Source organism: Hyperolius riggenbachi, chromosome 10 (assembly GCF_040937935.1).
Source record: "Hyperolius riggenbachi isolate aHypRig1 chromosome 10, aHypRig1.pri, whole genome shotgun sequence".
Lineage (NCBI taxonomy): Eukaryota > Metazoa > Chordata > Amphibia > Anura > Hyperoliidae > Hyperolius > Hyperolius riggenbachi.
The window spans coordinates 253158097-253185964 of record NC_090655.1 but is presented as its reverse complement, the minus strand read 5'-3'; the positions used below and the strand labels follow the sequence as shown (position 1 = coordinate 253185964).

The 27868-nt window shown below is 47.0% G+C and overlaps 1 protein-coding gene across 1 annotated transcript in view; it reads left to right on the top strand.

The window, feature by feature from the left end:
* Positions 1-27868, top strand: part of LOC137535336 (zinc finger protein 665-like) — a 213664-nt gene that overhangs the window by 143751 nt on the left and 42045 nt on the right. Inside the window, exons 5-7 of the mRNA XM_068257166.1 lie at positions 17091-17188; positions 17301-17658; positions 23600-24484. Of these exons, the coding sequence (XP_068113267.1) occupies positions 17091-17188; positions 17301-17658; positions 23600-24484 (1341 nt within the window). The remainder of the gene's footprint in view (positions 1-17090; positions 17189-17300; positions 17659-23599; positions 24485-27868) is intronic.

Sequence of the window (27868 nt, the reverse complement as noted above, 5' to 3'; positions counted from 1 at the left end):
CATCCCCACATAATCACTTGCTGTTGTTACTTGGAAAAAAATATGTTTCTTGCATCATTCACCCTCAAAACAAGTGTTGGGAAGCTATTTAAGGCCAATTCGAATAGTCAGCTCGAATAATGAGCTCGAATACCGACTCGAATAGTGAGCTCGAAGTCCGAGGTCGAATCGAATAGTAAAATTTATTCGACTCGAATATTCGACTGACCTCGAATAATTTACTATTCGAATTCGACCAAACTCGAATTTTAAAAAGGGGTATTTGAGCACCACTACTGCCTGTCTCGCAGTCAGACACACACTCTACTTCCCTGTTGCTGAGAGATGAAGGGGGTGGGGCGCCACATTCATGAAGCTCAGCAGGAAGCTGCTGAGTTCCGTGCACTGCCTGTTCACATAACGCTGGCTGCTCTGATTGTAGGGGTTGCTACAAAGGCCCCCCAGACTGAGCGACCCTCTAGCGCTGCGTCCCCCCCCAGATTCTGTGCCCAGGCCCTGCGGAGAGATGTCCCTCCATGCTCCCCAAACTATGCCTTTGCTTCTGGCCAGCAGGGAGGGGGCGGAGTTAAAAGCACAACAGATTGCAGCTCTGCTCCACACTGGCCCTGTGTTGGGGAAGGCGTGGCCATATAGGAGGACCAGAGCACATGTACTTTGTTTCTATTGGCCCTGGGGGCGGGCTTCGGCATGGGGCGTGAGTGAACATAACAGTGATGCAGCTGCAGCCAGCATGGAAACGAAGATGCCTGTGATTAACAGGCTCACTACAGAATCTAGCAGCGGCGCACTACAGGGTCCAGCGACATCGCCCTTGGCAACCAATGCGCCCCAGGCATTTGCTTGTACTGCCTGTCCTGTCAGGCACCCCTGGTAGCAGTTTTTGGATACTGCACAAGTGCAGAGTGCTCCCAGTCACGGGAGCGTGAGAGAGAATGGGGCCGCACATCCAGCATTGGAGGGGGACACTGGAGGTATACTCATACCTCCCAACATTTGAAGATGTGAAAGAGGGACACTTAAGCCACGCCCCTTCTGTGGCCTTAAGCCACACCCCTGCTTTTGCAGGAGGGTGACAATAGGAGGAAAGAGTTTGCGGAGGAGGGTGCCAGTGGGTGGGAGAGGGTGACACTGGGTGGAAAGGGGGGTGGCAGTGGGTGGGTGAGGAAGGTGCCAGTGGGTAGGAGGAGGGTGTTAGTGGAAAGTGGAGGGTGTCTGTGAGCACTGAGCAGAGAGGAGGGTGTCAGTGGGCAGGGAGGAGGGTGACACTGGGTGGGGAGGAGGGTGCCAGTGGGTAGGAGGAGGGTGACATTGGGTAGGAGGAGGGTGACGCTGGGTGGGGAGGAGGGTACCTGTGGGTGGAAAGGAGGGTGCCACTGAGTGGGGGAAAAAGGTGCCAGTGGGTAGGAGGAGGATGCCAGTGGGTAGGAGGAGGGTGCCAGTGGGCAAAGAGGAGGGTGACACTGGGTGGGGAGGAGGGTACCTGTGGGTGGAAAGGAGGGTGCCACTGGGTGGGGGAGAAAGGTGCCAGTGGGTAGGAGGAGGGTGTCAGTGGGTAGGAGGAGGGTGCCAGTGGGCAAAGAGGAGGGTGACACTGGGTGGGGAGGAGGGTACCTGTGAGTGGGGAGGAGGGTGCCAGTGGGTAGGAGGAGGGTGACATTGGGTAGGAGGAGGGTACCTGTGGGGGGAAAGGAGGGTGCCACTGGGGGGGGGGGGAGAAAGGTGCCAGTGGGGAGGAGGAAGGTGCCAGTGGGCAAAGAGGAGGGTGACACTGGGTGGGGAGGAGGGTACCTGTGGGTGGAAAGGAGGGTGCCACTGGGTGGGGGAGAAAGGTGCCAGTGGGTAGAAGGAGGGTGTTAGTGGGTAGGAGGAGGGTGCCAGTGGGCAAAGAGGAGGGTGACACTGGGTGGGGAGGAGGGTACCTGTGGGTGGAAAGGAGGGTGACACTGGGTGGGGGAGAAAGGTGCCAGTGGGTAGGAGGAGGGTGCCAGTGGGCAAAGAGGAGGGTGACACTGGGTGGGGAGGGGGTGCTAGTGGGTAGGGGGATTGTCAGTGGAGGGGGGAAAATGCCCATGGGTGGGGAGGAGGGGGCCACTTGTTGGGGAGGAAGGTGCCCCTGTGTGGGGAGGAGATTGCCCTGGGCAACATGGAGACATAAAGAAATGATCGAGGCACCAGCCGCGCCAATAAGGGATGCGGGAACTGACTTAATTCCTCCCTCTGAATGCCCCCACCTGCTGTGAATGTGTCCCCTCCCCCTCCCTCCCCCTCCCTCCCTATGCAGAGTCTACGCAGTGGAGTCTACCGCTGATCCATGCATACTGGCAACTGGAGTCTCCTGCTTCCTGTTACGTAACAGGAAGCAGAATGAAGACGGATACCGGTACGCAATACGCATGGATCAGCGGTAAGAGGACCGCCCGCTCCGCTGCGTAGACTCTGCATACGGGGGGGGGGGGGGGACACACATTCACAGCAGGTGGGGGCATTCAGAGGGAGGGAGGGAGGAATGAAGTCGGCTCCCGCATCCCTCATTGGCGCGGCTGGCGCCTCGATCTTTTTTTTCTGTCTCCACGCAGCCCAGCCGGCCGGGACTTAAGGGGGGTTCCCGGGATAGCGGGAGAGCCCCCCCAAATCGGGTCAGTCCCAACCAATCCGGGACGGTTTAGGGGCATGGGAATACTGGAGTGTGGGATGACGGCAAAGGACCAGAAAGAAATAAGAGGGCTGGAAGAAGCTCCAGGTAAGTAAATGGGCATTTTTTTTCAGTTTATAGTGACCCCTACTGGGCAAATATCATTAATGCCATAGATATAAAGGAACAGTAAAGGGAATATAAAATATATACTTTAAGTCTCAGTGGCACTATAAGTGATTATGGAGGGGGACAGCAGAGGAACAGCTGAGCATGAGATGATGGCGAGGAAGCAAGAGGACTTCAGGGGGCCAAGTAAGTAAACGGGCAATTTGTTTCACTTTAGATTCATTTTAAAGCAGTAGGATCAGCCATACTATGCCAGGGGAAAAAACACATATATAAGTAGATAAATACTTGATCTACTTACATACACATGTATTATACTGTCCACGTTTTGATTTCAGTGAATATTATATAGTGAATGACGAGAATTCTGTTCCTGGTGGGGGCCATGTCTTTTGCCCACAGTTAAGGCTAACTCGTGATGTCATTTCTGCCCTTTACTTTTTTTTCTTGTCTCCTCCAATCACTGAGTCATCTCAGCCTTGCTTGTAAACACAAGTGAGTAAGGGATTAGGTTTCAGATAAGCAGCAGACAGGGAAATAAAGGGAAGAGGAGGAATATATTATAGATAAAAAGAACCCCCAGCATGCAATTCTTTGGCACCGACTACTAATGAGCCAGTGCTCCTAAGGTATATGATAACTCCAAATCATAACAGCAGAAAACGTTTTGAAAGTTTTGAATGCAGGATTAGCATCTTTATAACTTAATACACTCAGACCAGTTGCTGTTGAAATTTGATTTTTATGGTGACGATACCGCTTCAAATGTAATTGCACCTTTATATTCTCAGTGCTGGTGATTCCAAAAACAGAGGCTGCAGTTAGCCTATTTACCACTAGATGGCGATCTCCCCTCTCCCAGATGGAACGCAAAGAAAGGAAGAAATTAAACCAAATATAGGAAATGATGTAAAAAGGAAGTAAGTGATGTCACAGCAGAGGCGAAGTTGCAGGAAAAGGAGAGTAGATATTGTTGGAAGAGGTAAATTGTGTGATTTTTTTTTATATATAGAGAGCAGAGCAGAGGTCGGGGTGGACATACTTTGTTACAGAGGAGGTCATAGTACACCTGTCACTATCCTAATCCTCCCTCCTTGAACTAACTGTCATATAAGATACTTTTATATAACTGCTGTAATGTGTGCTCCCCCTACATGTGCCATAGATTATGGTTGGCATCTTGGTGCTAGGCTACTTTAGGGGACTCAGCAGGAACCCTTATAGGGAAATTCTGCTAACATGATTGGATGGATGGCATCTTCTCAAACTGTTAGATTACAGATAGATTGCAGGGTACTTATCCGTTAGCCGGGCGCATCCTCTAGGTGGCGACAAAACTCCACCAGAGTTACATCTTTCCCTACTATCCATGTCGGCCTGGAGGGGGAATAGTAATTTGCGCCACCTGCCGGATGCGCCCGGCTAACGGATAAGTACCGATTGCAGTAAGCTGCATCCACAATATTCGGCCAATCACAACGCTTCCTGATGTAGATGGTGCTGTGATAGAGAACTGTTCCCTATGAGGTTTCTTGCTGGGTCTCCTAAATCAGACTAGCGCTGCCTGTTCTCCCCTGTGTCCCCAGCATTGCCATTATCCCCCAGTATGTAATGTCCCCTAACCCTTGTAATTGTTATTATTTAGTATTTATGTAGCGCCAAAATCTTCCACAGTGCTGTACAGAGTATATTGTCTAGTCACTTAAAGAGACACTGAAGTCTCGTTTTTTACCAGCTTTCTCCTTATAATCCTCGTCAGCATGTTTACCCCACTAAATTCACCGCATCCCTGCGGCAGATGAATGATTTATTGCCTACTAATAGACCAGCAAAGTTCTACGACTTTGCTGGTTGCAGTTTGTGCTGCCCTGACACACAGGGCTTCTCTTCCTGGAGGGGCAGAGCTTTGAGCTGTAGCTCAGCCTCTCCGCAATCCATCTCCGCGGATCTCCGCCGATCTCCGCCTCCTCCCCGCCCCTATCAGTGAAGGAAGACTGAGAGGGGCGGGGAGAGGCGGCAATCAGAGGAGATTGACTGCAGAGGAGGCAGAGCTGCAGCTGAAAGCTCTGCCCCTCCAGGAAGAGAAGCTCCGGAGGTTTGCAGGGCTGTATGTCAGCCATAAATCATACATCTGCCGCGGGGATGCGGCGAATTTAGTGGGGCAAACATGCTGAAGAGGATTATAAGGAGAAAGCTGGTAAAAAACGAGACTTCAGAGTCTCTTTAACTGTCCCTCAAAGGTGCTCTTTATCTAATCCCTACCATAGTCATATGTCTATGTATCATGTAGTGTATGTATAGTAGTCTAGGGCCAATATAGGGGGACGCCAATTAACTTATCTATATTTTTTTTTTTTACATGTGGGTGGAAACTGGACTGCACAGAGAAAACCCACACAGACACGGGGAGAACATACAAACTCTATGCAGATGTTGCCCTGGCTGGGATTAGAACTGCGGACCCAGCACTGCAAGGGAATAGTGCTAACCACTGCCCCACTGTGCTGCCCACAGTAATGCCATTACTTGCCTAGTATAGCCATATCCCCCTGTGCCCCCCCCCCCTCCAGCATTGCCATTATACTCAAATATGTATTGTCCCCCCCCCCCCCCATCCATTGTCCACCATCAGTATTTCTTTCTTCCCCCACCTCCATAATACGAGGTAGGATTTACATTGCTCTATAGCTAGCTGTCAGTGTGCTCCAGTCATCTGCTCCCATTAGCCTCTCTGCCTCTTCTCTTCTCATATCCTCATCCATCTACCACTACCAGCACTGCTGTAACATCACAGGAATGGTAACAGTGGGAGGTGGATGTGAGGAGAGAAGGCCAGCTGGAGAGGAGGCAGAGGGAGGACAGGACTGCAGCATGCTGTGAGTATAGTGCACCAGTAGCTAGAAATTAACTTTCCTGCGATACTCTGCATGGCCCCACCACGCACAACTGGCAACAATGGGGAGTGCTGAGGGGAGGGTGATCCTGTATTGGTAGTTTCACCACTGACAACTGTACAGCCTAGATTATCCTTTCCTTATTATCTATCAAAAGGCAGCAGCATCCTGTGTGGATCACATGACCACATCACTGAGGATGGATGAGGACCAGAGTCACATGACTGAGAGGCTATTCAACCTCACCCTGGAGATCATCTATCTGCTGACTGGAGAGGTGAGGAGGATCCTGGATGTCTCTTATCTCTATTAATAAAACACACAGCCAGTTCTGGGCCAAAGCAGGGAAGGCATTAGCCCCGAGGGTGCACCCATGATCCCTCCCTTCGAGAGACACCCTTGCCTGTCTAATACAGAGTCGAGAGTAGAGCTTGTAGTGTTTCTCCTCTTCCCACTGGGAGCTCCGCGATGTCACAGGCTTGCAGCAGCTTCTCTCTCTCTTCCTTTTTTGGCATCTCTCATTAGTTTCATCACTAGAGGGAGACGAGGAGATGCTGTGAGCCTGACACAGCTGAGTTCCTGATGCAGTGATGTAAGTAGACAGCACTAGAGGCTTTGCTCACATGTGGGGAGGGGCTGCTCAGTTTAAGGGGTGGCCTAATACTTGGGCTGATCTGGCTACCTAAACTGAGGAGGGGGTCTTCCATGTACTGGGGGCTGATCTGGCTATCTAAACTAGGGAGGGGGGCTTCCATATACTGGGCACAGTTTAGGGGACACTGAAAAGATGGGGCACTCTATGGAGACACTGGTAAGCTGGAAGACACCATGGGAATGCTGGGACACACTTTAGGGAACATTGGGAATGCTGGGACACACTATAAGGAGGCTGGGAAGCTTGGATGCACTATGGGGACACTGGGAAGATAAGACACACTATGGGGCACTGGGCAGCTAAGGCACACAGTGAGGGACACTGGGAAGCTGGGACACACTATGGGGACACTGGGAAGCTAAGACACACTATGGGGGCACTGGGAAGCTGGGACACACAATGAGGGACACTGGGAAGCTGGGACACACTATGGGGACACTGGGCAGCTAAGGCACACTATGAGGGACACTGGGAAGCTGGGACACACTATGGGGACACTGGGAAGCTAAGACACACTATGGGGACACTAGGAAACTGGGGCACACTATGAGGGACACTGGGAAGCTGGGACACACTATGGGGACACTGGGAAGCTAAGACACACTATGGGGACACTAGGAAACTGGGGCACACTATGAGGGACACTGGGAAGCTGGGACACACTATGGGGACACTGGGAAGCTAAGACACACTATGCGGACACTAGGAAACTGGGGCACACTATGAGGACACTGGGAAGCTAAGACACACTATGGGGACACTGGGAAGCTGGGGCACACTCTGAGGGACACTGGGAATCTGGGGCACACCATGAGGGGCACTGAGAAGCTGGGGCACACTATGAGGGGCACTGGAAGGTGGGACATACTGTGAGGGCAGGGTGAATGGGTTTCACTATGGGAATACTGGGAAGCTAAGACCCACTATGGGGATACTGGGACACAGTTTAGGGGACACTGGGAAGCTCAGACACTCTATGGGTGACACTAGAATGCTGGGACACACTATTAGGAGGCAGTATGGGGACACTAGAATGCTGCTGGGGTGCATTTATGTCCTGGAAAGGGGGGTTGGGTGTATTAATCTCCAATGTGTAATTGTTCTCTGATACACAGAAAAAGCCCCCCCTTGCTGCTGCTTCCATCAGCTGATTTGATTATCTAACTTGGGTAGGGGGCTGCCTTACACTGGGGGCACATCTGGCTAGTTAAACTGAAGAAGGGCCCTGCCATATGCTGGGGGGGGGGGGGGGGTCATCTGGTTAACTTGAGGAGAGGGCTACCTGTTACTGGTGGCTGATCAGACTATCTAACTTGGGGAGGGGGGATGCGTAATACTGGGGCTGATCTGGTAATCCAAATACAAAAATGCTTTATTGGCAGGACCAAATATGTTTAGCATGGCCAAAGCAAAACAATAGCATTAGCATGGAAGGGGTGGATTGTGGTATTAAAGGGGAACTAAAGTAAGAGGTATACGGAGGCTGCCATATTTATTTCCTCTTAATCAATACCAATTGCCTGGCAGCCCTGCTGGTCTATTTCTTTGCAGTAGTATCTGAATAACACCAGAAACAAGCATGCAGCTAGTCTTGTCAGATCTGACTTTAAAGTCAGAAACACCTGATCTGCTGCATGCTTGTTCAGGGGCTATGGCTAATAGTATTAGAGGTAGAGGATCAGCAGGGCTGCCAGGCAACTGGTATTGCTTAAAAGTAAATCAACATGGAAGCCTCCATATACCTCTCTCTTCAGTTGTCATTTAAGGGAAGGGTATAGGGGATTGGGGTATACAGTCCATAAGGGTGTGGAGAATATCAGGGACAGTATAGGGGACTGGAATATATAGTGCATAGGGGTGAGGAGGGTATATGGGCAGTATAAGGGATATACAGTCTGTGGGGTATCATGTTCGTCACAGTGGGTGGCAGGTGGCGACATATTGGGCCACTATTTGCACAGTTGTTTCCTCTTCCCCAGTTGGATGTAGATTTTCCTCTCCTCATCATAGGAGGTAAAATCCGGGATGTGGGCGGAGAGTCTCTGGAAGTGGGCAGTCCTCACAGATGCATGTTTGCTGCAGTGTAGCAGGAAGTGGTCCTCATCCTCCAGGCCCCCCTGGTCACACTGCCTGCACAGCCTCTCCTCCCGGGGCTTCCATGTCTGTCTGTGCCTGCCTGTCTCTATCTCCAGGCTGTGGGCGCTCAGATGGTACAGGCTCAGGGTCTGTGTATCTTTGGGGTGGTGTAGCCTCCAGATACAGGGCCATTGTGTACTCCTTCTGTAGTGATTGGTAGACAGAGAGTTTCTGGGAGTTATTTATGTCACTCCTCCATTCCTCCAGATATCACACCTTGTAACGTTCTATAGTCCCTTTTATTTGGGCTTTTGTCAGGCTGTGTTGGTGGTCCTGGCTGGGCTGGCTGCTGATGCTTTGTACAGTGCATGGTATGGCCTTGGCCCCCTGGCTCAGTGAGGCTTTATTGTGGTAAGTGCCAGGGCTGCTGCTCTGTATGTGCGCCTAGTATGAGAGCGCCCTCTGCTGGCTAGTCAGCCATAGTGGGAATCTGCCCAGCTCTGCCTGGAAGTGCTGTGATTGACTTGGAGAAGATTCTTGCAGAACTCTAGATGGAAGACTTCTTTTGAGCTGGAGTCCCATTTTGATTGGTCAGGGTAGGTGACCGTGCCCCATACCTCACTGCCATAGAGCAGGTTTGGGGTGATAATACTGTAGAATATTTTTACCCAGACTCTCACCAGTGGCTTCAGGTGGTACAGTTGCCTTCTGATGCATAAAAGGTTCTGCAGGCTTTTTTTTTCAGGGCCCTTTACTGCTGGCTTAAAGCTCCCCGATTACTTAATCTCCAGCCCCAGGTAGGTGTAACTGTTGGTGGCCACCAGTGTGGAGCCATTTCATGTAAATGAGAAGGTGGAGGTTTTATTTAGACTCTTCCTCTGGAACACCATCACTCTTGTATTCTTTGGGTTGATGGGCAGTGCCCATGTGGTGCAGAAACTCTCCAGTACTGCCAGGCTATCCTATAGGCCCCTCTCTGTTAGGGAGAGCAGTAGATGGTCATCTGCATACAGCAGGAACTTCACCTCAGTCATGCAGGAGGCGGCCTGGTGCTGGGGAGGACTCCAGGGCTACAGCCAGTTGGTTAATGTATACAGTAGAATCCCTTTATAGTAAAAGTAGTTTATTATATCAGAAGTTTACTATATCAGAATTGGTCATATATTTCAGAATTGGTCATTTATATATTTATACAGAAGCAGTTGCTGGAACCTGAGTTTACTATATCAGAGTTTACTATAACAAGATTCTACTGTATGTGAAAGAGCGTTGCTCTCAGACTGCAGCCCTGCCTGCCTCCTCGCCGCTGCTTGAAGAACGCGCTTCTCTTCCCGCCCACTTTCACACTGCATTGGCTCCCAGTATATGAACTCTTATTCCGCTCTCTAGGAGTGTTAGGAAAAGGCCTGGGTGCCACACAGAGTCTAATGCCTCTTGCACAGAACAGAAGGAAAACAGAGAGAAATGCATTCTGGATGTATTTAGAGAGTGTAGCCGATCTATTTCCCCCTCATCTGTGACTAATCACCACTGTAATTTCATCTCCGCAGCTGTGTCAGCTCAGGAATCTCCTACCATGGTGGAGTTGCTAATTTGGAAACACAGCATGTTAATCCTATGTCTTTTTCCATGAAAGCAGGAAGTAGACGCTGCAGATTTATTGCAGGATTTGTATCATCTGTAACAAAGAAATTGTTTTTCTCTAAAGGTTATTATACTGTTGCATACCTTTTAGAGCAGAGAGGAAGTTCTGAGTTCAGGTCCACTTTAAACACTTTCCCCAGTGTGCTCCTGATACAGATTGCTCTGTAGGTAGCTGGATCATATCGGTCCCCATTCTTGTGGATGGGAGTTATGAGGCCCTCGCTCCAGGCCTGGGGAAAGGAGCCGCACTCAGGATGAGGCTGAATAGTCCTGTGAGTGCCTCATGTATGTCTGGGGGGGGGCTGTATTTCCTCATCTCTGGCAGGATGCCATCAGTACCACTGGCCTTCTTACATTGTATCAGCTTTATTCTTTCTCTTATTTCCTGCACTGTGATTAGTGTATCCAGAGGGTTCTGGAAGTCCTTGATTGTCTCCTCCATGTCCTTCAGTTTTGTGGCTGTTTGTTTCTGTTCCAGGGTTTGGGCAATTTTCTGGGATGTCTTTGTAGAGGTCCCTGAAGTAGTGGAGCCAGATGTGGCCATTTTGGATATGGGCTTTTCTTGGGCTTTTTGCTGATATGGTTCCAGATATCCCAGAAAGATTTGTCCTGGAGGGAGTCCTCCGGCTGGTGGAGTTTGTGGAAAATGTGGCTCTGTTTATTTTTTTCATTTCAGGGTGCCTTTGTGCTGCTTCTTAAGACGGTTGTGGGCTTCCCTTAGGTCTCGGTTGTTGGGGTCTCTGTGCTTTTGGTTACAGGCTGCCCTTAGAGAATTACGTAGAGCCTTACATTCACTGCCAGACCCTGATTTACATCACAGGATTCTATAGGCACAGATGTCCGGGCCCCCTAGAATTCGCCCTCCATGAACCTACAAACCCCCCACCGAACCGCACACCAAGTCACTTCTCCCTTATTTCCCATGCCCCTTATAGGTAGCTATAGGTGCCTGTTAGTATTAAATAGCTAGAGGTGCCCCCAACTAAAGGGAGATCTGTTCAGTGGAGTGCAAAGACCCTGGTTAAGTAACCTCTTATTTACACTTTCATCAGGATTCTGCATAGAAAAGGAGGGAGGGAGGCACTAGGGGAGGGGAGTGGGACGCATTTCCATCATCAGGTGCCTGTAGGCATGTGCCTACAGTGCCTTATGGTAAATCCAGTCCTGTTCATGGTCTAAACAATTTTGTGACTGTTTATTGGTGGGTCTCTTGATGTTGGTCTACTTGAGGCCAGCTAGTCCTGCCATAGTATATAAGACGTTACTGAAGTCCTTCACTGCATGGCTGAACCTATGTTGCTTTGGTTCATATGAGTTGGTACGAAATATTTCCAGCAGCTCTTGGATTTTGGCTGTGTTGGCCATGTTGGTGTATTCTGTGGCAGACTGTTTGGGCCATTTGAAGATTGGTGACAGCTTGTAGAGACTGGTCTGGCCAGGCTGCTGTGTGGTTGGCTTATCGGTGGATTTCAGGTACAGCAGTATTTGGTTGTGGTCTGACAGGTGTGTTTCAGGGGTGACTATGAGGGCATTGATGTTTATGGGGTGTGTGTCTGTAAAGGCATAGTCTACCACACTGCTGCCCACGTGGGAGGTCATAGTAAATCTCCCAAGAGAGTCACCCCTGGTTCATCCATTCATTATGTATAGGCCGAGGTTCCAGCACAGGTTCAGCAGGGTTTTCCACTTTTGTTTACTGTCTTGTCATAGCTGTTTCTTGCAGTCTGCATTGGTCCCTGGTAATGGCTCTTTCTCCAAGTATGTATGTGTTTCCCTTGGTGGTCAGGTTGTCCTTCTCTGTGCCTGTTTTGGCATTTAGGTCTTTATAGATGAGCATCCTGCCCTGAGACTGGAAGTAGCTGGCATCTTATCTGGGGAGGGGACTACCTAATACTGTGGGCACATCTGGCTATCTAACATTGGGAAGGAGGCTGCTTAATACTGGGGGCTTATCTGGCTTTCTAAACTGGGGAGGGGGCTATCTAATACTGAGGGGATGATCTGGCTATCTATACTGGGGAGGAAGGGCTGCCCAATACTGGGGGCTCTTAGAGCTATCATAACTTGGAAAGAGTGGCAGCCTAACACCAAAGGCACATCTGTCTAGCTTAACTAGGGAGGGGGCTATTATATACTGGGGGCCGATCTGGCTTTCTATCTTTGGGCGGGGCCTACCTAATACTGGGAGACATTATGCTAGCTAAACTGAGGAGGGAGCTGTCATATACTGGGGGGGTCATCTGGCTGTCTAACTTTGGGAGGGGCACAACCTAATATTGCGGGATCTCTGGCTATCTGACTTGGGGAGGGGGCTACTTACAGTTTGGTACATAAATATATGGACAGAGGCAACGTTCTAATTTTGGTTCTGTACGTTACAGTGAATATTAAATAAAATAACTCAGATGCAGTTGTAGTGCTGACTTTCAGCTTTAATTTAGTGGGATGAACAAAACAATTGGATAGAAATGTGAGGTAACTATAGAATTTTTTAACACAATCCCTTCATTTAACTACCTAAAGACCAGGTAACGCCAATGGGTGTGAAAGTGGTGGCAGCCCCAGGACTGCCTAACACCAATTGGCATCAAGTCCTGGGGCGGGGTTTTGTGCCACGCGCGTGCATCTCTGCTTGGATGATGGAGCTCCGCCCCGCCATCTGTCTCCCAGCGGTAATCGCCGCTAGGAGACTGTTAGATGGCAAAACCACCGTCTATTTACTGTGTACTGCACTGCAATCCGCTGTCATAGGCTGAAGCCGATCGCTGTCATAGGCTGGCAGGGTGAGGGATAGGAAGATAATATGGTTATTTATTTTAAAAAAAATTGTAAAAAAAATAAACAATCAATCCTGGGAGCGATCAGAGCCCACCAACAGAGCTTTCTCAGAAAAGTGTGTGTGTGTGGTGGGGGGATCGCTTGTGTGCTGAGTTGTACGGCCCTGCAGCGAGGCCTTAAAGCTGCAGTGGCATTTTTTAATTGCAAAAAAAATAGCCTGGTCACTAGAGGGATGTAAGCCTACGGTCCTCAAGTGGTTAAGGGGCTCAAAAGTAATTGGACAATTGATTCAAAAGCTATTTTATGGGCAGGTGTTGGCAAGTCCGTCATTTTGTGATTATTAATTAAGCAGATAAAAGGGCTGGAGTAGGTATGCGGTGTGGTGCTTGCATGTGGAAGATTTTGTAGTGAATGGACAACATGCGGTCAAAGGAACGCTCCATGCAGGTAAAAGAAGAAATCCTTAAATTGGATCCGAGGTGAACTTTTACACATTGCATAATTGTGTTCCTTTCATATTGTTTATAGGGCATTCCTCAAGCCAAATACTTTTTTGTTTTTGTTTTAATACTCTAATTCCCTATAAACTAAAAAAGCCTCACTCACAGGGTTTCAGAGAGCCTTGACAGTAGCAAGGGCTCATGGGAGCTCAGTCTGGGCATGAGGAGGGGGAGGTGTTACTAGCCATTGATTTCAGAGGCAGAGGGGAGGAGGGAGGAGGGAGGAGAGGGGATTAGGCTGATGGCTCAAGATACAGATAAGCCTGCCTCTGTGTAACGTTTACAAACAACATGGCTGCTGTCATTGTATCACAGGAATAAATAATCATATTCTATTAAAACTGTTTGCAGCTAGATTTGCTGTGTAAACAATCTAACTTTAGATAAGATATATATATATATATATATATATATATATATATATATATATATATATATATATATATATATATATATATATACAAGTTACTTGTTATAGTTCGTTTTTCATCTCGGATCCACTTTAAGCTGTGAAAACGGAAAAAATCCATCCAAATTGCTACAATAGTATGAATGGAAAAATCTACAGTTTGGTAAATCCTGAAAAAATAGTAAGCACTGGTGAACTGCAAAAAGACCTGAACATCCAGGTCATCCAGTCAAATTGATTGGGGGTCGTTTCATGATAGAGATGGACAATGACCCAAAACATACAGCCAAAGCAACCCAGGAGATTATTAAAGCAAAGGACTGGAAAATTCTTGAATGGCCAAGTCAGTCACCTGATCTTAACCCAATTGAACATGCATTTCAATTGTTGAAGGCTAAACTTGAGGCCCCATTCACACTGCATACCGCCAGAAACAGGCCTTTGGAGAATACCGTGTTACTATGCGGTATTCCCCATCTGGCATCCGGCCAAGCAGGAAGTGACGCTCACTTCCTGCCGGCCAATCGATCACATGCGAATAAGTGTATTGCAAAAAATACGCTTCCCCACATGCGGGACGCGTAAAACCTGCGGCGGGTATTCGCACTGACACGTCGCCAAAGACTTACATGACTTCCGGTCCGACGCAGGTATGCGTGGTAATGTAGTTTTGGGAGCGCGTCACATCGAGGACTTCTGATGCACCGCGATGCCGTATGTGGATGGTGGATGGTGCTTGTCCATTGTGCATGTGGTTGTTTATACCAGAGGCTGATCTGGCTATCCAAAATGGGAAGGGGGATGTTTAATAGTTGGACATGTATGGCTACCTGTACTGGGGGAGGGGCAACCTACCTACTAGGGAACTAAGCACCTTATTTATAAAAATAGAAGTTTGTGAATGGTGCATCCTTTATGTGTGTGTGTTGGGAGGGGGGCAGCATTAAATTAACTTACCTACAGGGGCTGTTCCATAGCCCCGCCTCCATGAAGGTGTCCATCTTGCAGATGTCACTGCCGCACAGTGTGGAAATGTAGCATACCCAGCTGCTGGTGCATGCAGGGAAATGTAGAGACATTAATGACTACTTCTCCCAGCATGCAGCAGTGGTCAGGACTCTTGGTCACTTTAACCGCTTGAGGACCACAGGCTTACACCCCCCTAGTGACCAGGCGATTTATTTTTTACAATTTAGCACTCTGCAGCTTTAACAGTTTATTATTCGGCCATTGAACTTATCACACAAATGAATCTTGCTTCCTTTTCTTGCCACCAACAGAGCTTTCTGTTGGTGGCATCTGATTGCTGCTGCACTGTCATTATTTTTTTAATTAATTTAAAATTATTATTTTTTTAATTAAATGTTCTCATTTTTTTAAATTTACATCCTTCCTTCCCCCCCTCCCTCCCCCCCGGAATCCAATCACTGATCTGCTCTCATAGGCATCAGCCTGTGAGAGGGGATCACATTGTGAGATATTTGAGGGGACAGCTTTGTCACTAAGCTGTCCCCTGTACAGCCCTGCACTAGATAGCAGTGCTGTACAACCAAAACAAACTATTTTTTTTTATTTTTTTATTCTAACAGCCTGCTAGTCGTGATCGCGGGCTAGCAGGCTGATCTCGGAGCTCCGTTTCATCACACGATCCCAGCTAATCTCACCTTGCCAACGCCTATCAGCATTAGGCGGTCGGGAAGGGGTAAACATTGACCATGCTGCAATGACATCTGCAAGATGGACACCTTCATCGAGACAAATTAGACCCCACAAGGAAACATAATTTATGAACCTCCCTCAGGGGGAGGTTCATTTTGAATTTTGTTTTATAAATGAGGTTTCCTTTAATACTGGGGCTACATCTGCTACCTACACTGGGGGGGGGTCACAACTGGAGGACTCTCTGCCTCTAGTGCTGGGGAACCTTGTCCCGGCCCTGCACACAGCTGACTGGAGAGATGAGGAGGATTTTGGGAGATCATGTGACATTATTGTTGGTCTTTCTATACAGAGTTTTCCTCCAGTAAAGTTTGGTGATCATGTGACCATCTCGGTGCCCCCACCTCAACCCCTGATATCTGAGAGACACAACAAGCAGAAGATTCTGGAAATCACCAGGAAGATGATGGAGCTGCTGACAGGAGAGGTGAGTGGTGCTGGGAATTATGGGATATTATCCAGTAACAGCAAGGGGTGTGTCTGGGTGTTAACTGTATTATTGTATGTGTCAGGTTCCTATAAGGGGTCAGGATTTTACTGTCTGTTTCTCCATGGAGGAGTGTCAGTATATAGAAGGACAAAAGGACCTCTACAAGGACACCGTGATGGAGAATCAGCCGCCCCTCACATCACCAGGTAAGAAGAGACTTTCATGTCATGTAAAGAAGAGTGCAGACCTAGATCCCCTCCATCATTTCATAAACATATGGAGACAATGTACAGGTGAAAATCCATTTATTTCAGTAATTCAACTTAAAGGAATCATCAGGGGAAAAAAAATCAGCTTTACTCACCTGGGGCTTTTTCCAGCCCCTTGCAGCCGACTGTCCCATGCTGTCCCATGTTGACAGTAGTTCTGCGCCTGCGCAGTATGCCGCGAACAATGTGGCCGTGATTGACAGCAGCGCTTGATGTAGGCACAGTAAGGATTACCTCGAGGTCGGCCTCTGCACCGTGCGTGGAGCCCGGAACGGCGGCGGAGAGCGGAGTGTGGGACAGTTGGCTGCAAGGGGCTGTAGAAAGCCCCAGGTGTGTAAAGCTGTTTTTTTTTTTACTTTTTCCCTGATGACTCCTTTAAGATGCAACTAATATATGAAATAAGAACCCTTTGCAGGTGTTTTGGATTTATTTGGATTAATTAGTTGATTGGAGTCTGATACTCTGATCCTAGGATATTAACATTTTTCAGTATTCTAATGGTATAAGATTTTGATTTTAAAGGGAGCCTTAACTGAGAGGGATATGGATGTTTCCTTTGAAACAATACCAGTTGCCTGATGATCTCTTTTGCTGCAGTAGTGGCTGAATCACACACTTGAAACAAGCATGCAGCTAATCCAGTCTGACTTCAGTCAGAGCACCTGATCTGCATGCTTGTTGAGGGGCTGTGGCTAAAAGTATTAGAGACACAGCATCAGCAGGGGAGTCAGGAAACCATATACTTTTCAGTTTAGGTTCCCTTTAAGTGTTTTCATAAGCTGTAAGTCATAATCATCAAAATTATTACAAGTAAAGGCTTGAAATATATTGCTTTACTGTAATGAGTCTATTGCATATATTAGTTTCACCTTTACTAAAATAAATGGAGTTTTGCACAAAATAATTCTAATTTTTCAGGTTTCAGCTGTATTCAGTCAGTGTGTGTTTCCTGCAGATGGATCCAGTAACAGAAATCCACCAGAGAGATGCACCGGTCCTCTTTATTCCCAGGATTGTCCACAGGAAGATCACACCATCCCCTACCATTATCAGGTAGGTGGGGCTGAGGATCCCCAGAGACACCAAACCATGTCACATTCTTTCTTCCTGTGTATGCTGTTATCTGTGTTCACATTTTAAATGATCTCTCATTTTGTGCACTTAGGGTGGAGAACTTATACATGGAAGTGCTGTGGTTAAGGAGGAAGAAGAGACATTCGTGAGGAGTGATCAGCAGTCTATAGTGGGGGGTGACAGGGTGAGGACAATTAAAGAGGAAGAAGAGACATATGTGAGGAGTGATCAGCAGTCTGCGGAGGAGGGTGACTTGATGAGGACAAGTAAAGAGGAAGAAGAAGAGACATATATAAGGAATGATCAGTCTATGGAGGAGGGTGAAATGATGAGGACAAATAAAGAGGAAGAAGAAGAGACATATGTGAGGAGTGATCAGCAGTCTATGGAGGAGGGTGACATGATAAGGACAAGTAAAGAGGAGGACACTGTTACAGAGGACAGAACAGGTGAGTAATCAGCAGTAAATATAGAATGTGTATCTGTATTGCTATTATGTATGACTGTCACTGCTCACAAGCATGTTCTGACTAGCGGTGGCCTGGAGTTCACAGCAAACATTTGCCATTGGTATTTACTGCAAAGCTTATGTGAAGTTTGTGTTCACCCCATCCTTTAACATGGAACCATATTTTGACCCTTCACCCTCAAGTCAGGTGAGGCAGGACAGCCAATTAACCTCTTGAGGACCGTGGTGTTAAACCCCCCTAGTGACCAAGCTATTTCCTGCTTAATTGGCCACTGCAGCTTTAAGGCCAAGCTGCATGGCCGTACAACTCTGCACACAAGTGATTTCCCCCCCCTCCCCCCCCCCCTTTTCTCCCCACCAACAGAGCTCTCTGTTGGTGAGGTCTGATCGCCCCCCTGTGTTTATTTATTTATTTTTTTAATAAATATTTATTTGTTTTTGTTTTTTTAATATTTCTTGCCATTTTCTTTTTATTTTTTTTTCCAAATCCCCTCCCTCCCCCCCAGCCGGCCAATCACGGCAATCGGCTGTCATAGGCTTCTGCCTATGAGAGCAGATCGCTCTCTTGTCCCCCAGGAGGTCAGCCGTGTCACACGGCTGTCCCCATTACATCGCTGCTGCAGATCGCAGCGCTGTACATGTAAATACAGTCTTCCGAGTGGCAATCGCCGCTCAGAGACTGAAGGCGGAGCTCTGCTCTGCCCACTAGGCAGGAGATGCGCGCGCAGCCTGCGCGCAATCTCCTGCAAACTGCTGCCCCAGGACTTTACGCCAATCGGCGTTAGCTGGTCCTGGGGCTGCTGCCGTGGCCACGCCCATCGGCGTGACACGGTCGGCAAGCAGTTACGCATTCTTACCATATGGGCCTCACCCCCATAAAAGAAGTGAATCTGGCAGCTATTTTACGGTCAGACTGGAGTCAGAGTAGGGAGAGCTGTGCTGCTGATTGAGGGACAGAGATTGCTTGCTGACACTGTTCTGTGTTATTCAGTGTTGTGTAGCTGCTTCCATAGGTGTTCTGCTCCTTGCAGTTCACCAGCTAGGGACTCCAAAAGTCCTTTAGATGACTGATCCTGCTGTTATTTTTGTTGTTGTTTGTGGTGTGGTGTGTAGCTTATATACACCACCTGTTTAGTATAATGTAGTGTGCGAGTGTGTCACTGTTACAGCCTGTCACTATGTTAAAATAGAGTGATTGAGTGACCGTATTGTACTGTAAAAATTGTGTGTCACCTGAGATTGTCACACAAAGTGTTTCACATCACTGTTGATTTTGTAGTGCAGTGTTAGGCCCATTAAACAAAGTAAAGGAAAAGTCTGGCACTGTCACTTTTAATGATCCGAAGTAACAAGCAGTATGGTGAATGCACAGAAAAGTAATGAACGACTACAATGAGCAATCATGAGAGGTACTTATCCCATCTGGGCGGTTCTGTGTGCAGGGGGGGGGTCGGGTGTCAAGGGGCGGGACTTGAACTGCTGGACAGGAAGTTGTGTTTTTGAGCAAAACGCACTTAATGGTTGCCCCCATCACCACTCATTGTGCAACTTTTGACCTGAGAAGAAGCTGGGCGTCACCCTGGGAGACGGTGTTAATCCGTCTCCCACTGGCGCCCCCTGTCTACACCCCCTCAGCACACAGAACTACCCAGATGAGATAAGTACTTTTCACCATTGCCCATGATTGCTTTCTCCTTCAGACCATTAGAAGTGACAGTGCCAGACTTTTCCTCTACTTTGTTTGTTCATTTGGACTGTTCTCTGTTGTCTTGAGCATGTCGCCAGGTCCTCTAGCATATGCAGCATTGTAATACTTAATTAACCCAGGGCTGTGGAGTCGGAGTTGGAGTTCTGGAGTCGAAGTTGGAGCAATTTTGGGTGCCTGGAGTCGGAGTCGGGAAAAAATGTACCGACTCCGACTCCTAATGAATTTAAACTGTAATTAAAATAGAAAATATGATAAAATGTTTTATTTCTTAGATAATAGTCATCATAAATTATATACACAGTAATAGCTGTGCTAAGCCCACAACAATGAAAGAAACCATCAAAATTAGTTACTTGTGCTGCTTCAATAAAACAGTCCCCATATTTTTAAAGTCAGATTGTGACTGTACAGTATATATGATGTGTACACATATATTTCATCTTTGCTCATGAAATCAAATAATTTGATATGTTGTTAAAATTTGGTTTGGTGACTACGAATTAAAGGGTACCTGAGAAGGATGAAAAGAAAAGTTTTATACATACATGGGGCTTCCTCCAGCCCCCTTCAGGCTAATCAGGCCCTCGCTGTCCACCTCCACCACCTGGAACTTCTGCTATGAGTCCTGGTAATTCACCCAGTCAGCGCAGTCCGGCCGCGTGCCGCTCCTACAGCCAGGAGCATTCTGCACCTGCGTAATAGTGCTGCGCAGGTGTAGTACGCTCCCTGCGGCCGAGTGTGTGCATGCGCTCTATGCCAGACTGGCTCAAGTACCTGGACTCGTAGAAGATCCAGGTGGCGGAGGAGGACAGCGAGGGACTGATTAGCCTGAATGGGGCTGGAGGAAGCCCCAGGTATGTATAAAACTTTAATTTCATCTGTCTCAGGTTTACTTTGTTACACAGTAGTACTATACTCTACATATGCACTCGCCACAGAGCTGCAGGGAATCCACTGAGAATGTTGTGCACATTGAACACAGAGGTGTTGTCTATCACCCGTAAACCTGGTTCAGATTGTGCATGAAGAATGTGTAATAGAGGAAGAATCTCCTCATTCCCCTGCAGAGTACCTGCACATCACTCTTACATGTACCCACAGTTACATTGCCTAGGGCCTGATAGATGTTCTTTGTTCCGGTCTGTACCTTTTACAAGTACTCTTACCAAGGACTAGGTTTAGTCTATGACTAAAGGGAATAAATATGGCAGTCTACATATCCTTCTCACTTCTGTTGTCTTTTAAAATTCCTAAGCGTTGGCAGTTAAGAGACGCATTTCATGTTACATACTGTCAATCAACAAGATTGTAATATGTACAGAGTACTTCAAGCGCTCACGTGCAAATACAGTTCTCAAGATTTAAAAAATGGACTTTCATACACCATTAGACAGTTTCCGGTTCTAATATCTGCTCTACTATTGTGAGATTACTTCTGTAATTATAATGATTATATGAGAAGCGCTCAGATAACAGTCCTCAACTCGGGGGCCCCTGAGGAGTTGCTATGGTAACGAAACGCGTAGGGCGGAGCTTAAGCAGGAACGTTTAGCGTGGGGACATGGCCGGACGCGGTGACGTCGGATACCCGCGAGAGCTTAGCCGAGTGCATTGGAATCGCCGGGAGTCAGGCAAGGCGGCGGTGAGATTGGTAACGGGCATTGAGCGAGGCATTTATCAGCCCAATAGTCTGCCCAGTGCAAGCTTATTTGTTTAAACGGAAACCCGCCAGCCTGCATGTCCCTTGGGTGCCAAGGTGTATATGGCTGAATACTGTGAAAGACTATGATAGTCATATATGTTTTTATTGCGGTTTTAATAAAACAGTTAAGCACTTTTACGCTATGAAAGCGTTTTTTCTCTGGAGGTAATAAATCCCATCTGGTCAAAAAAAGACACCTGGAGTGGATCTAAGCCCAGCAGAGTGCCAGAGAGGCAGAGGGGTGGCCAACATCCCTGATGCGCAGACTGGCCCATATAGGCCAGAGGATCTGGTGAGTCGGGCATATGAGGGGGGAAACCTGAACTGCAATGAACTATTGATCCCAGGAGTTGAGGATTGTCTTTTGAGCACTTCTCATATAATCAGTATAATTACAGAAGATTGTAATATGCAAATTAGAGGAGTTGGAGTCGGTGGATTTTTGTACCGACTCCACAGCCCTGGATTAACCAATATGTCCAGTATCCAAGTGCCTACCAGTTCTCTTCTCTATACCCAGTGTTAGACCCACACTGCACAAGCAGCATGTTTTGTGACCGCAGTGTACTTTAAGAATTAAGCATTTGTCAAATATTTAAAGGCTCTGCTACAGTGGCTGCAAATAAACATTTTAGACAGGTGAACACAGCGGCCATTTTTAAAAAAAAACTTAATTTGAAAAATATAGACCCGAAATGCAGTTTCAAATAAAGCCTCTGTGTAAAATACATATTTTGAGGAATGCTGTGCCACTGCCCGGGTTTATGGACAGTTCTGACATCTTTTTAACAGCAATTGTTGCTGAAAATATGCCCTGAAGGTTTTTGAAGTTCACCTGCCATTAAAGGCAATGAAGTCCCCCCGCGAGCATTTAGTTTGTGAACATTTGCGGAAACGTTTGTGAATAGTCCCCGATCGTTCATTCGCAATCCATCACTAGTTCGGAGATGTACGCTGTGCCCATTGCAGTGACAGGAATCAGACGTGGCATAGGTAGCCATGACAACAATGGAAAGTCACAGCACATGTTACATCACATCCGCTGTGACTGTCCTCCTGTTACTCCAGCTCACATGTACAGATTGCCCAGCAAGCTCAGGGTGAACAAGAACTCCTAGGAGTGTGTAAGGGGCTAAAGAGGACCAAAAAGCCCTCTCACTAAAATGCTACGCTAAACAGAAATGTACCTTCTCAAAACTGAAGATATTTGTAATTAGATTAATTGTAATTGCATTTGAGCTATCCCACAATGCACTACTGCTGAATATGCAAATCATCTATTTGTTGTCCCTGAAGGCTGAAACAAGCTGACACAGCGGTTCTGGAGGTGTGTTTAGCTTTCATGGACAACAAAGGGGCAATTTGCATGTTCAGCAGTGATGCATTGTGGGAGACATCATGCGCTGACACTAACATGAAAAATCGTAAAAACCTTCTGTTTTGAGAAGGCAAATTTATGTTCCAGGTCAAATGTGCACCAGGCTAAGAGCTTCTTATGGCAGAACCTGCGTCACATGATGACAACAAATAATAAGGTTTTTTTTCAAGAGGATAGAAAGCCCGGCATTCACAAGCATGTAAAAGGGTGTCACACAGGTACAGAGGAGAGGTTTGTTACAAAGGTGGAGGGGGTTTCCCAAGTTTTGCAGGGGGCGGTCCAGTGATTTCTAGCCACACCCTTTCCCCTCCCCCACTGATCTCCTGAGAGTGCAGCAGTTTGGTTGCTTATCAGACAGACGGATGGGAGGAGAGATATGGCTATACTGGATATCAAGGAGTATATATGGATGTATTTATCCAGCTACAGAAGTATTAGTGGTTTGGGGTCTCCATGATGTAAATAAATAATTCCTCCACCTCGCAGCTCCTATAATTTATGTTGTGTAATGTCACAATATCTTTATTTGCACAAATGGGAACAAGAATTTGCACAATGGTAATAAGAATGTGTAAGTGACACCACATTGCTCTACAAACATAACACAGATCTCTTGCTATAAGTACATATAGGTCTGTTGTCACAAGAGTAACACATTGCTTCCATTGTCTCATCAATCTCTACAATTTACTGCTTGTCAATGTGTGGCCAATTCTTTAGGTGTAGGGAGGTAAATCAGATGCAAATAACTGTACTTGTATGCAAATCTCATGCAAATTGTATGCAGCTAATCACATTTCCCGGGTCATTCATTTCATTGTCCAAATTTTAAGATACAGAAATTTTGCATGCAAAGCAAAGTTATTGTCATGTGATTGGCCGCCTGTAATGAGCACAACCTTCTGCAGTTCTCTGTCAGGCTGATAACTAGCGATGGTCAGAGACATGCCAATAACTCTGAGATGGTGCAAATTATATGCAAGTTACACAGATGCTGCATCTGGCCCATTTCCAATCTGCATCATCTTTGCATCAACTTGGAATTATCAGCAGCTCACTGACCATCCCTAATGATAATTGTTCCTCCCCACAGAATTCTCTAACAGGAAGTGATGATGTTTCTCTATTTGCAGGGCGGAGTCCTGGCATCAGGAACCTCTCAGAGACTCGTCTCTCTGTATCCACAGACTGTACAACGGATGATGATGTCACTGGACAAGAGTCTGCTGCAGATATCCTGGTTACCCCAAATATTCCCCCAGACTCCCCTCACCTGTCTAATCCTGAGGGGCCTCATATCCAGCACAGCTCTTCTACTGCTGGAGGGTCTTATTCCTGTTCCACATATGGGAAAGGTTTTGTACAGAAATCACATCTTGTAAGTCATAAGAGATCTCACACTGGTCACAAGTCATATTCATGTGCTGAGTGTGGGAAATGTTTTGGACATAAAGGAACCTTTGTAAGACATGAGAGATCTCACACTGGTGAGAAGCCCTTTTCATGTGCTGAGTGTGGGAAATGTTTTGGACTCAAAGGAAACCTTGTCCAACATGAGAGCTCTCACACTGGCGAGAAGCCCTTTTCATGTTCTGAGTGTGGGAAATGTTTTGGTGTTAAATCACACCTTGTCCGACATAAGAGATCTCACACTGGTGAGAAGCCCTTTTCATGTGCTGAGTGTGGGAAATGTTTTGGACATAAAAGTCACTTTGTCAGACATGTGAGAACTCACACTGGTGAGAAGCCCTATTCATGTGCTGAGTGTGGGAAATGTTTTGTAGATAAGAGAAGCCTTGTCATACATGAGAGATATCACACTGGTGAGAAGCCCTATTCATGTGCTGAGTGTGGGAAATGTTTTGGTGGTAAATCACACCTTGTCAGACATGAGAGATCTCACACTGGCGAGATGCCCTATTCATGTGCTGAGTGTGGGAAATGTTTTGGACATAAAAGTCACTTTGTCAGACATATGAGAACTCACACTGGTGAGAAGCCCTATTCATGTGCTGAGTGTGGGAAATGTTTTGTAGATAAGAGAAGCCTTGTCATACATGAGAGATATCACACTGGTGAGAAGCCCTATTCATGTGCTGAGTGTGGGAAATGTTTTGGTGGTAAATCACACCTTGTCAGACATGAGAGATCTCACACTGGTTAGAACGTGTCACGTCACGTGCTGAGTGTGGGAAACATCTTGAGTGTAAATCACTGCTTGTAAGACATTTGTGTTGAGTGTGGGAAATGTTTTGGCCAGAAGTGTTGTTTTCCAGTGTTTCTTTTACTTCTTGCAAAGCACACATGGCAGCATTCTTACACTGAGTCCTGAGGACTTTTTCATGCTGCTCAGTACATTGGATTGTTGCTGCTCTTTGACTGCCTGTATCAGACTCCTTCATCTCCTCCAGCAGTTGCATGCATTTGCAGGCGTTTGTAAGCGTTGGTCCCTAGCGTACGTCAGGCATCTAACAGGTTGTGGCATTGGCTGGATGAACGCTCTGCTACCATATATTGTGCATTTGTGGCAATTTTTACAATCTAGGTGTTCTATGGCAAATGTCAAACATCCTGCACAGTGTTGGGCTGCAAGCACAACCCCCACCTGTGGACGTTGGGCCCCCATACCACCCTCATGGAGTCTGTTTCTGACCGTTTAGCACACATGCACATTTGTGGCCGGCTGGAGGTCATTTAGCAGGGCTCTGGCAAGACAAGACAAGACAAGACAAATATTTATATTGCGCTTTTCTCCTTGCGGACTCAAAGCGCCAGAGCAGAGCAGCAGCCACTAGGGCGCGCTCTATTGGCAGTAGCAGTGTAAGGGAGACTTGCCAAAGGTCTCCTACTGAATTAGTGCTGGCTTACTGAACAGGCAGAGCCGAGATTCGAACTCAGGTCTCCTGTGTCAGAGGCAGAGCCCTTAACCTTTACACCATCAGCCAACTGCAAGGCAGTGCTCCTCCTGTTCCTCCTTGCACAAAGGTGGAGGTAGCGGTCCTGCTGCTGGGTTGTTGCCCTCCTACAGCCTCCTCCAAGTCTCCTGATGTACTGGCCTGTCTCCTGGTAGTACCTCCATGATCTGGACACAATTTTGACAGACACAGCAAACCTTCTTGCCACAGCTCACATTGATGTGTCATCCTGGAGGAGCTGCACTATCTGAGCCACTTGTGTGGTCTGTAGACTCCATCTCATGCTACCACTAGAGTGAAAGCACCTCCAGCATTCAAAAGAGACCAAAACATCAGCCAGAAAGCCTAGGAACTGGAAGTGTGATTGACTTGTAGTTATCAGGGGTCAGGAACCTTTTTGGCTGAGAGAGCCATAAACGCCACATATTTTGAAATGTAATTCTGTGAGAGCCATATAATATGTTTGAAACTGGCACAGTGCGCATGCTCAGCAGAGAGCCATGTTGCTATGATGATGTGTATACAGTTGATCTGCTGGGCAGCGGAAGTGTCAGACACATCTTCCGCTTCTCTTGGGTTTCAGCAATTTCCCCAAGAGCCAGACAGGAGAAATACTGACTAACAGCTTGTACATTTAGCTAGCTGAATTGGGTGTTGATTCACTTTGTAGGACAAGATCCAAACACTTTGGCCCAATAGGGTGCCTGTCAAGTGACAGGCAGCCTATTGAGCCAATCAACGTGTGGGGATCTCGTCCTGCAAAGTCACTGGACCTGATAGGATCCAGGGTGCGACAATTGGACAGGGCTGTGGAGTCGGAGTTGGAGGCGGGAGCAATTTTTGGATACCTGGACTCGGAGTTGGGGAAAAATGCACCGACTCCGACTCCTAATGAATTTAAACTGTAATTAAAATTAAAATATGATAAAATGTTCCAATTCTCAGATAATAGTCAACATAAATAATTTATATATACAGTAATAGCTCTGCTTAGTCCACAAAAATGAAATAAACCAATCAAAAAATAGTTACTTGTGCTGTATTTTTAAAGTCAGTATCTGATTGTGACTGTATATATGATGTGAACACAGAAATCTTATATATATATATATATATATATATATATATATATATATATATATATATATATATATATATATATATATATATATATATATATATATATACTAAATAACATATATGCTGTAAGAATAAAGCCTGATGTGTAGCTGTGTCACTAATAGAGATGGTCACTGAGATGGAACTATTTCTGTGCTGATGCTGGTTTATGCAAATGTATGCACTCCCTTTGCTTATGAAATCAAATTATTTGATATGTTGTTAAAATTTGGTTTGGTGACTACGAATTAAAGGGTACCTGAGATGGATGAAAAGAAAAGTTTTATACATACCTGGGGCTTCCTCCAGCCCCCTTCAGGCTAATCAGTCTCTCGCTGTCCTTCTCCACCACCTGAATCTTCTACTATGAGTCCAGGTAAATAGGCCTGAATGAGTTTAGGAAAAGATTGAATTGCACGATTTCTGTCAGAAATTGCGATTTCAATTCGATTCACGATTTTCAATATAGAACGATGGATCAGCACACCGATGGTGAGTAGGAGTTCCCCCAGTATAGGTGCCCCCAGTATAGTTTAGCCAGCTATAGGTGCCCCAGTAAAGATTAGCTAACTAGGTGCCCCACTATAGGTGAGCCAGCTATAGGTGTTGCAGTACAGGTTAGCCAGTATAGGTGCTGTGGTAAAGGTTAGCCAGTATAGGTATCGCAGTACAGGTTAGTCAGTGTATAAGTGCCGCAGTATAGGTTAGCCAGTATAGGTGCCGCCGTACAGATTAGCCATCCAGATCCCCCTTATACCTGCTCTCCTCCCGGCCCCCTCCTCCAGCAAGTTCTGATTTCATTCATCTTCACCGCAATAGATTGCCGCGCAGTTAGCCGCATTGAACAGGCAGCGAGTGTTGCCTGGTAACAGTGGCCGCCAGGAAGTGATGTCACACTTCCTGGTATAGGCCTTGCGTTACTAGGCACTCACAGCCTGTTCACCGCGCGGCAGTCTAATGTGGTGAAGACGTATGAGATTAGAACTTGCTGGAGGAGGGGGCCAGGAGGAGAATGAGGAGGTGGCTGGGAGAGAAGCAGGTACCAGCGGCAGAGGCCGCAAAAACCGCCACAAAACCGGCACTGATCATGATTTGTGGTTTAAAACCGAAAATCGTGCTGCACAGGTGTAATATGCTCCCGGACTACGCACTACGCCCGACTGGCTCAAGTACCTGGACCCATAGCAAAAAAATCCTGGTGGCGGAGGAGGACAGCGAGGGACTGATTAGCCTGAAGGGGGCTGGAGGGAGTCCCAGGTATGTATAAAACTTTCCTCTGTCTTAGGTTTACTTTAAGTTACACAGTAGTACTATACTCTACATATGCACTCCCCACAGAGCTGCATGGAATTCACTGAGAATGTTGCG